The sequence below is a fragment of the Salvelinus alpinus genome, chromosome 17, assembly GCF_045679555.1.
Source record: "Salvelinus alpinus chromosome 17, SLU_Salpinus.1, whole genome shotgun sequence".
NCBI lineage: Eukaryota > Metazoa > Chordata > Actinopteri > Salmoniformes > Salmonidae > Salvelinus > Salvelinus alpinus.
In genome coordinates, this window is record NC_092102.1 from 20,489,255 (window position 1) to 20,504,674 (window position 15,420).

At 40.6% G+C, this 15,420-nt stretch overlaps 1 protein-coding gene across 4 annotated transcripts in view; it reads right to left on the reverse strand.

Annotated features, from left to right (window-relative positions):
- Window positions 1–8,385, reverse strand: part of LOC139542440 (DNA (cytosine-5)-methyltransferase 3A-like) — a 30,884-nt gene extending 22,499 nt beyond the window's left edge. For all 4 annotated transcript variants that reach the window (XM_071347873.1, XM_071347871.1, XM_071347872.1 and 1 more), the window contains exons 1-2: window positions 8,281–8,385; window positions 1,368–1,508 (exon numbers count right to left, since the gene is read on the reverse strand). In XM_071347873.1, the coding sequence (XP_071203974.1) occupies window positions 1,368–1,497 (130 nt within the window). In that variant the 5' untranslated portion in view covers window positions 1,498–1,508; window positions 8,281–8,385. The remainder of the gene's footprint in view (window positions 1–1,367; window positions 1,509–8,280) is intronic.
- Between the last annotated feature and the right edge of the window lie 7,035 nt (window positions 8,386–15,420).

The window sequence follows — 15,420 nt, forward strand, 5'->3', positions numbered from 1 at the left end:
CCCGAACCATTCATACCAACGTGACCAAGTTTTCATACCAAGTTTTCTGTGATGGTGAATAAAAAGTTGGCTACAGTTCAACACAAAATGTTGTCAGATACTTACAGTGTGTTCTGGTCATATCTGAGCTGGCTAGCCAGCTAGATAGCTAACTAGCTAACAAGCTAGCAAACTAAACAAAATATTTTCTAGAAAGTTGCCTTTAGTTGCCTGGCATGTTAGTGACATATCCTAAACACATTTTTAATCTAATGGGTTTTTTGGCATGTAACGTTGCTATTTGGACCCAGCTGCTGCGATGTCATGTGCCATTTATGTGTTTATACTTTTTCATAATGACAATGACATGTATAGAATGTTCATGATTTAATGTGTGGCAAAGCATACACAGAAAACAAAGACAAACACAATTTATTTTCAAAATAACAGAATAGTATATTTTGAGTTTAATTGTGGTCTGTGCAGCATATAGGCTACATGGCTGCGCCATGCAAATTAAATCGATAGTTCTTATTTTGTTCATTAAACAGACAAGACACACTTACATTCATTCCCCTGTTCTGATCTCAGTCAACCCACATATATTTTATAGTAAGAATTAATATAATAGATAATAACAGAATAAAATATCAATAATATCTTTCACACACAAATTGAGTGTCACAGAACGTGTGGAACCTCTGTCATATAACAAAAAACTTGTATTTTAAAACAGAGCCCACGTCCTAATTTTTTGCTGCAGAACTATTCGAATCTTCTCTTTCTGATCATGTAAAGAAACTTACATTTCAGAAAGTAGCTTTTTTGATCCACGTTGGATGTGATCACACCATTGCGCAATTTCTCCATTCAAACTCCCCACCAGTTATTCTGTCTGAAGACAGCTAGGTTTCTAACTTAAACTACAAATCGCTAGGAGCCTAGGGATATTAACCCATCATTTATTAGCTAAATATAAGGGCCTTTAAATATTTACCTGTCAAAGTCAAGAAATAATTTGTGAAATGACAGTATGCGTTCCACCAGGCTAAATGCCAAAGCATTTATGTGACAGTAGACAAGAACAGCTCAAGTAAATAATTAGATACATTTAAATTGAGAGAATAAATGCATTAAAAGTATATCTGTGAAGCTTTGTGATTGACAAGGACAAGTTTGATGTCTGACAAAAATGACGAAAAGTGACATTTATACTGAGAAGTTAGCAGGACTTTTAAATACATTACCGCAATCATGACTAGGCCGGTTGACGGAAATAAAAGTACAGGTTTTGCTGCTGGCAATACCTTTCAGATATAAAGAAAAGTTCGACAAAAAGTTGGCGGCAAAATGTCTTGTTTGGAAAAGCGGTACTAGTGAGACGGTACCTGAACATATCTGCTCTATCCTGGTGAATTTGATGTCCAGGATCTTATTGAGCCAGTCCAACACCTCAAAACGGCTGCATTTCTCTGCAGTGGCATCTGGGGTCTGGTCCGGGTCCACATATGTCGCCATTTTTTTGTTACCTAGAAAATTACACAACACAGAGAAGTTTCACATGGACATTGTAGCATTTCTTTTAAATCAAACATTTGCACCTGTGTGTAATCATTTAAATATAAGTGCTGGTATAAGATATTATACACCAACAACTAAATAACAATCCTATATTCAAGCCTATATTTCCCTGTGTCAAATTTGTAATAACCAGTGTCACATTTTTTATTTCTTGACAATAGTAAATATGTAATCTGAAGCCTTAACAGCCCCCAATCAGGTAAAAAGAAGATGGGGACCAGTATTTCATAGGAAGGGAGACAGCTCTATGTTGTCACAACAACTGATGTGCCTATCAAGGTAATTCCTACCTTTTGGACCTCAACTTTTGGGAGGAAAAGTATATGCACTGTATATATATATACACACTACCATTCAAAAGTTTGGGGTCACTTAGAAATGTCCTTGTTCTTGAAAGAAAAGCTACATTTTTGTCCATTAAAATAACATAAAATTGTATCAGAAATACAGTGTAGACATTGTTAATGTTGTAAATAACTATTGTAGCTGGAAACGGCAGATTTTCTATGGAATATCTAAGGCGTACAGAGGCCCATTATTAGCAACCATCACTCCTGTGTTCCAATGGCACATTGTGTTAGCTAATCCAAATTAATCATTTTAAAAGGCTAGACAGGAGCCAGACAGGAGCCGCTAGAGCCGTCCGCCAGACAGGAGCCGCTAGAGCCTTCCGCCAGACAGGAGCCGCTAGAGCCTTCCGCCAGACAGGATCAGCCAGAGCCTTCCGCCAGACAGGATCAGCCAGAGCCTTCCGCCAGCCATGAGCAGCCAGAGCCTTCCGCCAGCCATGAGCAGCCAGAGCCGCCAGCCAGCCATGAGCAGCCAGCCAGCCATGAGCAGCCAGCCAGCCATGAGCAGCCAGCCAGCCATGAGCAGCCAGAGCCGCCAGCCAGCCATGAGCAGCCAGAGCCGTCCAGCCAGGATCCGCCAGAGCCGTCAGCCAGCTATGAGCAGCCAGAGCCGTCAGCCAGCTATGAGCAGCCAGAGCCGTCAGCCAGCTATGAGCGGCCAGAGCCGTCAGCCAGCCATGAGCAGCCAGAGCCGTCCAGCCAGGATCCGCCAGAGCCGTCCAGCCAGGATCCGCCAGAGCCGTCCAGCCAGGATCCGCCAGAGCCAGCCAGCCAGGATTCGCCAGAGCCAGCCAGCCAGGATCCGCCAGAGCCAGCCAGCCAGGATCCGCCAGCCAGCCAGGATCCGTCCCTCATTCCAGAGTGTCCCCTCATTCCGGAGTGTCCCCTCATTCCGGAGTGTCCCCTCATTCCGGTGTTGCCCCTCATTCCGGTGTTGCCCCTCATTCCGGTGCTGCCCCTTAATCTAGTGGGGTTAATTTGGAGGGTGGTCATTTTGAGGAGGCTACGAAAGCGGGTAGTGACTATGGTGGGGTGGGGACCACGACCAGCGCCAGAGCCGCCACCGTGGACAGACGCCCACCCAGACCCTCCCCTAGACTTTATGCTGGTGCGCCCGGAGTTCGCACCTTAAGGGGGGGGTTATGTCACGCTCCTGACCTTATTTTTCCTTTGTTTTACTTTGTTTAGTTGGTCAGGACGTGATCTGGGTGGGTAGTCTATGTTTTGTGTTTCTATGTTGGGGTTAATGTGTTGCCTGATATGGTTCTCAATTAGAGGCAGGTGTTTGACGTTTCCTCTGATTGAGAACCATATTAAGGTAGGGTGTTCTCACTGTTTGTTTGTGGGTGGTTGTCTCCTGTGTCTGTATGTTCGTACCACACGGGACTGTATCGTTTGTTTGTAGTCTGTACCTGTTCGTGCGTTCTTCGTTATATGTAAGTTCTCTAGTCCAGGTCTGTCTTCATCGTTTATTTGTTTTGTATTAGTCAAGTGTTATTTTCGTGTTTCGTCGGTTTCATTTAATAAATTATGTCTACCTTCAACGCTGCGCTTTGGTCCAATCCCTACTCTCCCTAGAAAAGCCGTTACACTTTCTTCTAAAACTCGTCTGTCTAGTCTTGTTCTGAGAAATTAAGGCTATTCCATGCGAGAAATTGCCAAGAAACTGAAGATCTCGTACAACGCTGTGTACTACTCCCTTCACAGAACAGCGCAAACTGGCTCTAACCAGAATAGAAAGAAAAGTGGGATGACCAAGAGATAACTTGCTCAGTGCACAACTGAGCAAGAGGACAAGTACACTAGAGTGTCTAGTTTGAGAAACATACGCCTCACAAGTCCTCAACTGGCAGCTTCATTAAATAGTACCCGCAAAACACAAGTCTCAACGTCAACAGTGAAGAGGCAACCCCCGGGATGTTGGCCTTCTAGGCAGAGTTGCAAAGAAAAAGCCATATCTCAGACTGGAATAGCCTTCATTTCTCAGAACAAGAATAGACTGACGAGTTTCAGAAGAAAGGTCTTTGTTTCTGGCCATGTTGAGCCTGTAATCGAACCCACAAATGCTGATGCTCCAGATACTCAACTAGTCTAAAGAAGGCCAGTTTTACTGCTTCTTTAATCAGAACAACAGTTTTCTGCTGTGCTAACATAATTGCAAAATGGTTTTCTAATGATCAATTAGCCTTTTAAAATGGTAGAGTAAATGGCTGTTAGTCGGCTAGTGACAGTGACTAAGTTCAGGGCAGGGTACTGGGTGGAGGCCGGCTAGTGATGGCTATTTCACAGTCTGATGGCCTTGATATAGAAGCTGTTTTTCAGACCCTCGGCCCCAGCTTGTACTGACCTCGCCTTCTGGATGATATCGGGGTAAACAGGCCGCGGCTTGGGTGGTTGATGTCCTTGATATTTTCTACATTTTAGAATAATAGTGAAAACATCAAAACTATGAAATAACACATATAGAATCATATAATAACCAAAAAAGTGTTAAACATATCAAAATACATTTTATATTTGAGATTCTTCAAATAGCCACCCTTTGCCTTGATGATGGCTTTGCACACACTTGACATTCTCTCAACCAGCTTCACCTGGAATGCTTTTCCAACAGTCTTGAAGGAGTTCCCACATATGCTGAGCACTTGTTGGCTGCTTTTCCTTCACTCTGCGGTCCTTCACTCTGCGGTCCTCATAAGAGCCAATTTCATCATAGCTTTTGACGGTTTTGCGATTGCTCTTGAAGAAACTTCTTGAATTGTTCCGAATTGACTGACCTTCATGTCTTAAAGTAATTTCTCTTTGCTTATTTGAGCTGTTCTTGCCATAATATGGCCTTGGTCTTTTACCAAATAGGTATGTATTCTGTATATCACCCCTACCTTGTCACAACACAACTGATTGGCTCAAATGCATTAAGAAGGAAAGAAATTCCACAAATGAACTTTTAAGAAGGCACACCTGTTAATTGAAATGCATTCCAGGTGACTACCTCATGAAGCTGGTTGAGAGAATGCCAAGGCAAAGGCAAAGGGTGGCTATTTGAAGAATATCAAATCTAAAATATATTTTGATTTGTTTGACATATTTTTGGTTATTACATGATTCCATATGTGTTAATTTCAGAGTTTTGATGTCTTCACTATTATTCTACAATGTAGAAAATAGTCCAAAAAAAGAAAAACCCTTGAATGAGTAGGTGTTTTAAAACTTTTGACCGGTAGTACACTTCCACCTTTCTACCCAGAGAGTTCTTTATTCCTATCTGCACGGTGTACTGAGAACCCAGCTGGCTGTACGGACGGGGACAGTATATCTGGAGAGCCATGATTCCGTGAAACAGAGTATGTTACAGTCCCTGATGTCCCTCTGAAAGGAGATCATTGCCCAGAGCTCGTCTACTTTTTTGTCCAGGGACTGAACATTAGTGATTAATATACTCGCACGTGTTGGATGGTGTGCACGCCTCCTGAGTCGGACAAGAAGTCCACTGCGAATACCTCTCCTCCTCCGGTGGCATCTTGGAGCAGCCTCGGGGATAAGTTAAATTGCCTTGTTGTACGAACAAAGGATCCAATTCGGTAAATTCGTATTTCTGGTCTGAATGCTGGTAAGTTAACACTGCTCTGATATCCAAAAGTTATTTACGGCCGTATGTAATAATGCAAAAACCGTCTGGGCAAATAATATAAGAAATAACACAAAAAAAATTACTAAATACTGCAAAGTTGCTTAGGAGCCAGAAACAGAGCTACCATGTCTATCAGCGCTATCGTGTCATGTAAATAGACAATAAAGTGTATTGTATCATAAAATATAAATGTATTATGCAACTATAAATAAATATTGACATTCGTAATTTATTTACTATCTTTTCTAACAAAATGTTCACCCTGTGAGGTGCATAATCCTTACAGAGTTGAAATGTGGAGCCTAAATTAGCTATTGCTCTGTGCGATTGCAATTGAGCTAACATAATGGTAAACACTTGAAGAGGATTTTAACTTGTATATCAAACTTATTTAGACATTTTGAAATTGTATTAACTTTCTCTATAATTTAGCCCAACAGGGTGGAAATGTATAAGTGAGACAAACAGACTAACATCATGAAACATGTCTATCCTCCTGGGACCCAGCAATTCATTTTTGTCCTCTCTAGTGGACATCAGTTCTTGGTCCGTATCTCTGAGGCCATTCAAGCGTATTAAGTCCTGTTGTCCCTTTGTGAGGACATTCTGGGCATTTCAATGATGTCACATGTTGGGGGTGAGACTTTGACAACTTTATCTTCCTGGTTCTTAAAAAAATGGCTGACATTACAATTTGCACATTTTATGGACATTTTAAAGGAGGGTGTAATTACTAATTATAGCAAGTGAATATCTCAGGAATAGTTAAGTGAGTTTTCAGGACTTTGTAAATAAGAGCTAAATAAGAGCTTATCAAGAAAATTCCTCTATAGTGGACACTTGGATGCCGTGACTATGTTTTTCAGCAACTGTACCCATTGACTGTAATGTTTTTTCTCTCTTCATATTTACATCCTAATGACCACTACAGAGGACAATTTTGCAGATACAATAAAAGACAAATAACAATATTTAAAAATATATATATAATCTTGGTATTGTGTTTTTTCACCCTAAACACCTTTGTAAAAAAAAAAAAAAAAATCGCAAACTTTTCGGGTCTCAGGAGAATACATTTACTTAGCCTTGCTCTGTTGTTTTACCACCCCAAATATTATGACACTTCCTGAATGTAATGTCATTGCAGGAAGGGGCTGATTTTTGAAAGGGGAATTACTACAACCTATCAGGTGGGAAGTGAAATCAGGGAAACACAGAAAATCTTAATACAATAATCATGAAAAAACTTGTTTAAGAGAAATGTAAGTAGGATTATAAAATAATCAAGAAAGATTTTAAATATTGTATTATTTAATGTCTTATAGGTCTCATAGAAGTTCATGAATAGCACCCCGGAATATGACAAAAACGACTACATCCACTAAAAACAAATCCATATCTTTGTGTTTTTATGGTAAATGCCACCTAACTTTTTATTTAAAGACCTTAGGAATGTACATTTTACACTAAATAAGAGATGATATTTTCTGGGGACAGAAAAGGCACCGGAGTGTAGGAATTAGCCTACCCATCCCATTATTAAACCAACCCCGGTCCCCTTCAGGGGGCAGCATGGGGTATTGGGGTAGAAAACCGACCAATGGATGAGGTCGCTCAATCTTTTGTTCTACAGAGAAAGGACTGATTTACTTTTGCTGTTGTGTGGCAATAGTCAAAGGACAGTTCTTCGTCAAATCAATTCTACTATTTTACACAACTTATTTCAGTAATATTAGGCTATCCTTCATAAAGGCCCACTGGTACTACAATATACAACAGACCGGGTTCATCATAAGACTGAAGGACTCAGAAAAGGGAAACGGCTATGACAATGCAACGGGTCGTTCATTAGGTTTAATTGTTGTATAAGTATATGGGTGTTACATAGGCGAAGTCAAATCATCGAATCCATGGCTGAGAATATTGCTGCCAAACGCGTTTGCAAAATGTGCAAACCACATTGCTTTCCCTTTCTCCGTCAGTTCCGACACCCTGGTCTTATTTTCTCCTCCCCTTTTCTAAACTGTATGAAGAAATCTCGCGGGGTAATTTTTGCCGCGAATGTTCCGTACAAAGAACTGCAGAGCAGTCAGTCTTTCCTCTATCTTTTCTCCGATACAGCTTATGTCAAATGTTGCATGTTCTGGCAGTGTGACAGTTGTAGTAGGCCAACCACAAAGTAAACTAAAAGTATATTGACTTGAAGCCGGCATCTATACCGTGTTCTACATTGTAACAAATTGCCTGTCATGCACACCGGAGTTCAGGATATGGTTATTCTGTTGTCTAGCCTTTATTGTCAATAAAGCTGTTGCCTTTGTACTGGTGGGTAATCCAAGATATCACGACACTATAGGCTACTGTAGATGTTGTTAACAAACAACATTGCTCACCTAATCTTGTTATTCAGCATTGCCATCTCTAATGTCCTCAAACTGATATGTAAACAAATACTGTGGATTGATTATAAAAGACAGGGAGCATCATGTCTACTGACATTGTTTGATCAAATACAGTACCGTAACAGAGGAGTAAGCATGCTGGCTCCTAAACTGTAGCCTTGTCTTTTGTGTCAACTAGTCTTTGTGCTTTTGTGCATGAGGCTCCATGTAGTTGTTGACCACTACATAATGTCGGCTATGCAAAATAAACGGATAATCATAGCTTCACCATGCTTCTCCTGGTGCACGATGGAGAATGATAACCAGTGGCTTTAAATATGAATCAAGGGTCACCTACCTTCGTTGTCCCTTCCTCCGGGTAGACTCTGCCACCCGGTTTGAGAACCACAGGCTTCTTTCTCGATACTCTCCAATGACGTCTCTCCAACCTGGCTATTCTTGATCGGGATTGGCCGACTATACGAAAAGGGGACGTCCCATTGCTATACATACAATGGTAGCGCTAGAGTAAGAAAAATAGCACGGCTCAGATGTTGAAATTGTGTAAGATTATACAATTATCTTTTATTCGCATTTCGAATATGGCGATAGCTCGACGATTTATGGAAACACACAAACGCTTGTGTGTAATGTCCCGTTGGCGACTTCGGTTGATCGTCTCGAACTTTATGGGCAGTATTGGGGCCAGGAGTTCTTCACCAAGTTGGCCGACTGAGTTCGACTGAAAAACCTGAACATATGAATATCACCAAACCGAAGGCCAACATATAGCCTAACATTAGACCAGACAACCACGAAATTAAACAGACTAACTGAATTGAAGCCGTTTGCGCATTTTTAAAGTTTAAAACACATAGGCTAAATTGCTAAATTATTATTGCGCATGGGCGGAGATGTTTGGTGAACTAGTCATGAGATTATTATGACTTTAACTAGTGATGATCGCCGGTAAACTGATACTTTTCTTGCAACAAAGTTGTCATTTGATAGTTTTGAGTCTTCAAAATTCTTAGACGTTCCTCGTATTGCATTAGGCCTACTTAGCCTAATTATGTTTTAATGTAGGCCTAATCACTTATGCTGTAATGAGTCAGCCATCAAAACAAATCCACAAGATAGCTACTGTCTGTAGTGTAACACTTGCTGAAGTTACAAATCGTGACATGGATACAACGTATGTAGGCTATCATCATTAGCAAGGTCTACAATGTAGCCTATCAACCGCAATTGACTAGGTATACCCTTTAATTTCCAATCAAATGGCAGTGTGAATGTTAATCGACGAGGCAAAACTATTTAAAAGTTTGAATAAACTCTTGCAGAATTTAATTTAAATTATACGGTCACAATGGGTGACAAATGATGGAAATGAGTGTCAAGAAGATGGCGGTGGCGGTGCGTGCTCCGGAGCTTGCACGTGGACGGTTGAAAGTGGGCGGCCATAGAACCTTATTGAAGACTCACCGCTAATTTTAAAGGAGTAATCTGCATTTCAACATCCATTTTCCCCTAATTGATTGATATGTACCCATTGATTCTCGAAGACTATAACTTAGAAATGCTTAATGAGTTTAGTTCAACTGTCGCACCCCATCAGAACCCAAAATATAAACTCCAATGTTTGAAACAAACGTAATGTAAACAAACACTGTACAGACCTCAAAACATGGTTAAAACTAATATTTTGAATATTTTGACCTTGCAAGCATAACTCTGTCTATGAGAGTGGTAAAAAGAAAACAGCCCACCCCTAAGTTTTTTAGCGGAACAAGTAGCAGGTTACCTTTCTTCATGTTTTAAGTGCTGATTGCCGCTTTAAATTCGTGCGAAATAAACACAAGTGAATCATTACTGCATACGGTCAGGAGGTACAATTTTTGGGTGGATAATGAAATCATAATGACTCACAGGGACAGATGCAGCAATTTTCCTATTGATAAATAAAAACCATTGTCAGTCTCTAATTGGCAGAAAGTAGAAACAAATGATTCACTAGTTGGATAATCTAGGACTAGGTTTAGGCTGATTGAGTTTACTCAACTACACAATATATATATCTCGAGAGAGTTGAGTTGGAATAAGTGTTGGCGGACTGAAGCTCCGACTACATTGAGTCCCTATCAAGCGAGTCCGTATCAGTCGATGTCCATTCTTTAACGCTTTTCTTGTAGTAGGCCTATCTATGTTTGTGCCGTGTAACTAGAAGCTTTTCTTTGGGTGATGAAATCAATCCATAGTTTTTGATAAAAGTAATATTTTACGCGACCCCTGAAAAGGGAGACGTTGTTAAGGGAGGAGGTGCAGTCGTTCATGGACAATTTTTTGTTAGGGTGTGCACAGAATCATTTTTTTAAATAAAAAAACGATGGATTCCAAATCCAACTGACAACTCTATAACAATCAGGACAACAACAGGTACACAGTAAGCTTAAATAATGGATATTTATAAAAGTATCAGTGGTAGTGCACACTTGAAGTCGTAACTTCCTACTCCATTGGAAAATAGTGGATTAAGGGGCGCAGTTTGACAGATCAAATTACATTTTTATTTTAAAAAGTAATGATATCAGCAACCAAAGAAAAGCCTGCATTTACACAGGACAAACCTGGGTACAAGGAAAGCATTAAATAATGGACATTTTTACAGGTATTACTTATAGTTACTTGATGTAGTGGCGTTACATTCTTCTAGTGGCATCACGCTAGAACCCTGTAAACCTATGGACGATTTCCATATGACAGGGAACTAAATTAGAGCTAGGTTTAGGCATATGGCATTAATTCAATAAATAAACATGTAATTGGTATTGCATTTAGCTGGTTATTTACATATCATTGGTCTGATGATCTCTCATGGTTTTACTTCAGTTTGTTGTAGCCAAACATTTTTTGTCAACAGAACTATTATAACCCTAAAATAGACTTAAAAATAGGTGTAATGGGTTCACATTCAAAATGTTTAGTGCGAACCCATAACACCTCTTTGTTTGTCTGAATTCGCAGGTTTTACGCACCAGTCAAGGTTCTCTTTTGATTAGCTATAATAGACTTCTCCCAGAAGGAAAAATATTATATTGTGAGGGCCAGGGGTCTTTGAAATACTTAATCCAATCACATGATGTTTCTTCGATCATCTCTTTGGGCAAAAGAGAGACAAGAGTCACAGTATGAAAGAGCTTATAAAGGGTTGAAGAAATTCTCTCAGTAGAAAACTATTACATGACTCCCTCTTCAAGAGGGCAGTATAAATACAGTATTTTGCATTTTTGCAGCCCTCCTGTAATAGTGCAGTTGTGTCGTTCTGAAAATGTTCTTAAAATGTTTTAGGCCTATGACATGACGTTCAGAGGTAACTACATGATCTGCAACAGCTATATGACAGAAAAGTAGCCTCCAGAATCATTTCGTTTTTCCAAAGTTGAGGATACAGACATGTGTAGGCCTTTTAGGTGCCAGTAGATCATCAAAATAACACCCTGCCCTCCTGACAGCAAGGTCCCATTCCTTTCTCAACACCCCCTTTAGTTTCAGCCCAGTGGAAGCTTGTTATAACCCTATAGCCTTTGTTTGTCTAGCAAACTCTTCACCATCCCATCCTCGATCTTCCCAAGCATGTGGGAGTCAAGGGATGATAACATCAAGGGGTAGATAGAAGGTTGAGAGAGTCACACATTAATGAGATTTGTAAGATATGCAAAAAAAAAAAAATGTTTTGTCAACGTAAAGTTGCAACTGAATTCCTGTGTGTGTTGAAAATTGGAGTGACCAAATAACAATGAAATGGTCTGATTTGCTCCTTAAGAGCTGCTTGGTCTGCAGGGTTGGAAGATAATTGAGGGATCATATGTGGTCTGTGTTGAATCAGTCAGAAAGAGGGTGCACACATCCATAAATTCCACCAACCTTGTGGAGAAGTAGTGGCACAGAAGGAGAAAGATTAGCACACCATGAAGAGCAAGCAAGGTCAAATCCATTTATATGCATTTATAAAGCAGAACACTAATGTCTTTTGGCTACAACAGCCTTTGTCAGAGTTTTCCTAAAGTTAAAACTGTGCCACAACAATGACCACTTGATTAAACACCACCTAAGTTGGATTGTGGCTTATCACTACCCAAAAACGTAACACCTGTGCGTCATCATAATTTTAGGATTACCCAGAGATTCTAATGACATAATGATAAGGATTATTCACTCAGAGTGACATGGTTGAGCCATTGCTGTAAATGATTGACATTGAGACAAACCCATGGCGCCCAAACTCAGTTTGTATGCTTGGCTGTAGTAGGCTACTAGGTCAATAGTCTGTAGGAAAGGTTTAAATTAGAAATGTTATTGTAGATGTGCATACCATCAAAAAGTGGTAATAAGCCATTTTGCTACTTACCCAGAGTCAGATGAACTCGTGGATACCATTTTTATGGCTAGCTAGCATACCTGTAGACTTCCAGTCATTGTGCTAACACTAGTTAGCATTAGCTCACGAAACAACCTTTAATTTCATACTGCACGCAGAGACATAAACATGGTATCCAGGAGTTCATCTGACTCTGGGTATGTAGAAAAATGGCATAATTGCCAGAATCTCGCAGTAAGTATGTAGGCCTAGGTAATAACTTATTTCAAAACCTCACTTAAATAGAGGGGGAGGTGGGAGAGAATGAGTTGTATTTGTAAGTGAGAGAAAAAGAGAAGGGGGAGGGGGAGTCTGAAAGGAGAGAAAACAGAGGTAGGGGTCAGAGGGAAGGAGGGGGAGGGTATAATGCTTTAGGGTTGGCTCTGACAGGTGCGACCAGGCCCAAGTGAATGTCAGTGTCACCATGGGGGGTCATTATAAGCATGTCACAACCAACCAGGGCGCTAGATTAGGGGTTTGTGGGGTGCAGGGATTGTTTGTGTCTCTCACAGTGAACCTGTTATTGCCACAGATCAGAGCTGGAATTGACAGGGAAGAAGGAACAAACACAGGTGGCTGTAACAGTTAAAAAAGACAGCCACGATAAAGTGTGAATGTGTATCTGTGCATGTAAGACAAGCAGATGTGTTGATATCTAAATGGCTTTTTGTATGAGATTAGGTAAGAGGGAAAGTTTGTGACATTTGCAGCAAGTTTGTGTCATGTTGGTAGAGTAAAGAAATAACATCTTAATTTTAAAATAATATTATGAACAAAGGAGTAGTAGGCAAATGCAATGAACCCTTCACGCATCTGACAGTATTGTAAAATGTTCTTTTGTAAATATTTTTTCACAAGAAGTACACATCGGTATAGTATAAGTGTTTTCTGGTAGGCCTACTAACTGACCAGGAAGACTATTTCTTGACCAACAGGATTTGTGGTTTATTATTTTGAGCTTGCCAACCCTTTCTAACAGATGTTATGTCAAAGATAAACGTGCTCCAGTGAGCGAAGGTAGGGTCACCAGGGTCACACACACACTTTGCCTTTGTGTAGAATGAACATGCTTCCTCTGTGGAGGGCCTCTTCAGGTTTTTACCACAGAGGGGAAGAAGAAGAGAAGCGAAACCATCTAAATCCTTTAGCTGACAGCGAAACTCAACTTCAGCTGTGTTACAAATCTCCCTTCCATCCCCTCATCTACCAGCTAAAACTGCTCTGTCAAGCCTACAAAAATGGTTGATAGGGTCACAAGTGCCTAGGGAAATCCTCTTATACAAACCTAAAGATTTATTTTATTAATCTCTGAATTAATTCAAATAAATTGTGCATTAACCTTCACAATAGCAGTGCAAAGAGAGCCCAAGGGTTTGGATTTGGCTTCACAGGAAGGGTGGAGGGTATGCTATGTGAGGAGTTGGAGAGCACTGGACATGAGCCAACACCTGTCTCTCTCTAATCTACTGGGTAGGGGTTCAGACGGGTCAGAAGCAGGAAAACGTATTGTGACACACCGTTTTTAAGATCATACGCATTTGTAGCTTTGTAGCCTAGAGAGGAACTTGATGCACACCTCAGAGACCTCCAAGGCGCTGATCCTCAATTAATATGGGAACCACACTGGTCCCAAATAAACTTGAATTGAGTAGAAAGTACAGCCTGCACAAGTGAACATGCATGCACTCACACGCACAGGACTCACATAGTAGACTTCACTCAGATTTTAGATTTGTTTAACAGCGCCATCTACCGTCTTGCATTCTCCCTCGCTTAACTCAAAAACGAGGTTATTCCCCCCATGGTGAAATATAATCACAGACATTTTGAGTATTGTGATACCCATAGTTATAGATAGATAATAGATTACATATATAATACAGGTGACAGAAAATATAATCATTTTTACCAAATGTATTTATTATCTATCTTTAAAAAAAAAAAAATGTTATTCTATAACCTTTTATATCACACATTTGGCAGATGAAATGGGAAAGATGATCGTAAATGTATCATTGGCTGGCTATTGTATTTCTGGAGAATCTCTCAGCTGGTGTTAATGACTGAGTGTTTGCTCCATGGGTATAAATAGAATGAGATAATCATTTGTGTTTGTGGGGGTTTTATGAGTTTGAAAAGTGTAGCTCTTCCAATTCAACAGCCTATAAGGCAGGTCTACTGCAGCAGTGCTGTTACCATGACACCTGTAGCTTACTCCGTTCTCTCCTCTCCACTAAGTGCTTCCTGAGTATAATTTCCATGTGGTTCCAACTGTAGCTTCCTCTGTAGTCTATAGAGCAAGCCCCCTTCTTCACCTCTCTCTGGGAGCGCTGTTAGAGTTGAGTAAACAGACCCAGAATTAAACAGCCTATAAGACACTCTGAAATGAGTGGAGCTCAGCTAATAAACACCTGGAATGGGGTGGGGGTTGAGAAATAACTGGCCTTCAGTATATGTGCTATAGCTCTTTGTCTTTGTTACACACACACACACACACACACACACACACACACACACACACACACACACACACACACACACACACACACACACACACACACACACACACACACACACACACACACACACACACACACACACACACACACACACACACACATTTGTCAGACCATGCTCAAAGGATTTCAATATTTAATTTGGTACTAAAACATGAAAAGAAATATGCAAGCATATTCATATTTGTCTATATCTCTTTCTGTCTCATTCTCCCTCCCATACCCCTCTTCCCATGATTAACCAGGCCTATCGGACTCTATGGTGTGTCGTTTCGTGTTCCTTAGTTACCAGTTGCCATGATTTGCCTGGGCCATTTGTGTTTCCATGGTGATTGTGCCCATTCTGTCGTCTCCCGGCTGCCTCTTGGTTTTTCTGTCCCGATGGCCCCCAGCCCCCGACCCCCCCGACCCACCCCTCTATGCTTCCCTGCCTCACAGACCCAGAAGGCTGTCAGTGTGTGTTCATGTCGCAACTCAGCGCTCGCCACCATCCCAGATCAGTAATCTAACTTCTGGTGGTCCATGATACCATGCCTGAATAATCATAGAGAAACAGTGCTGAACG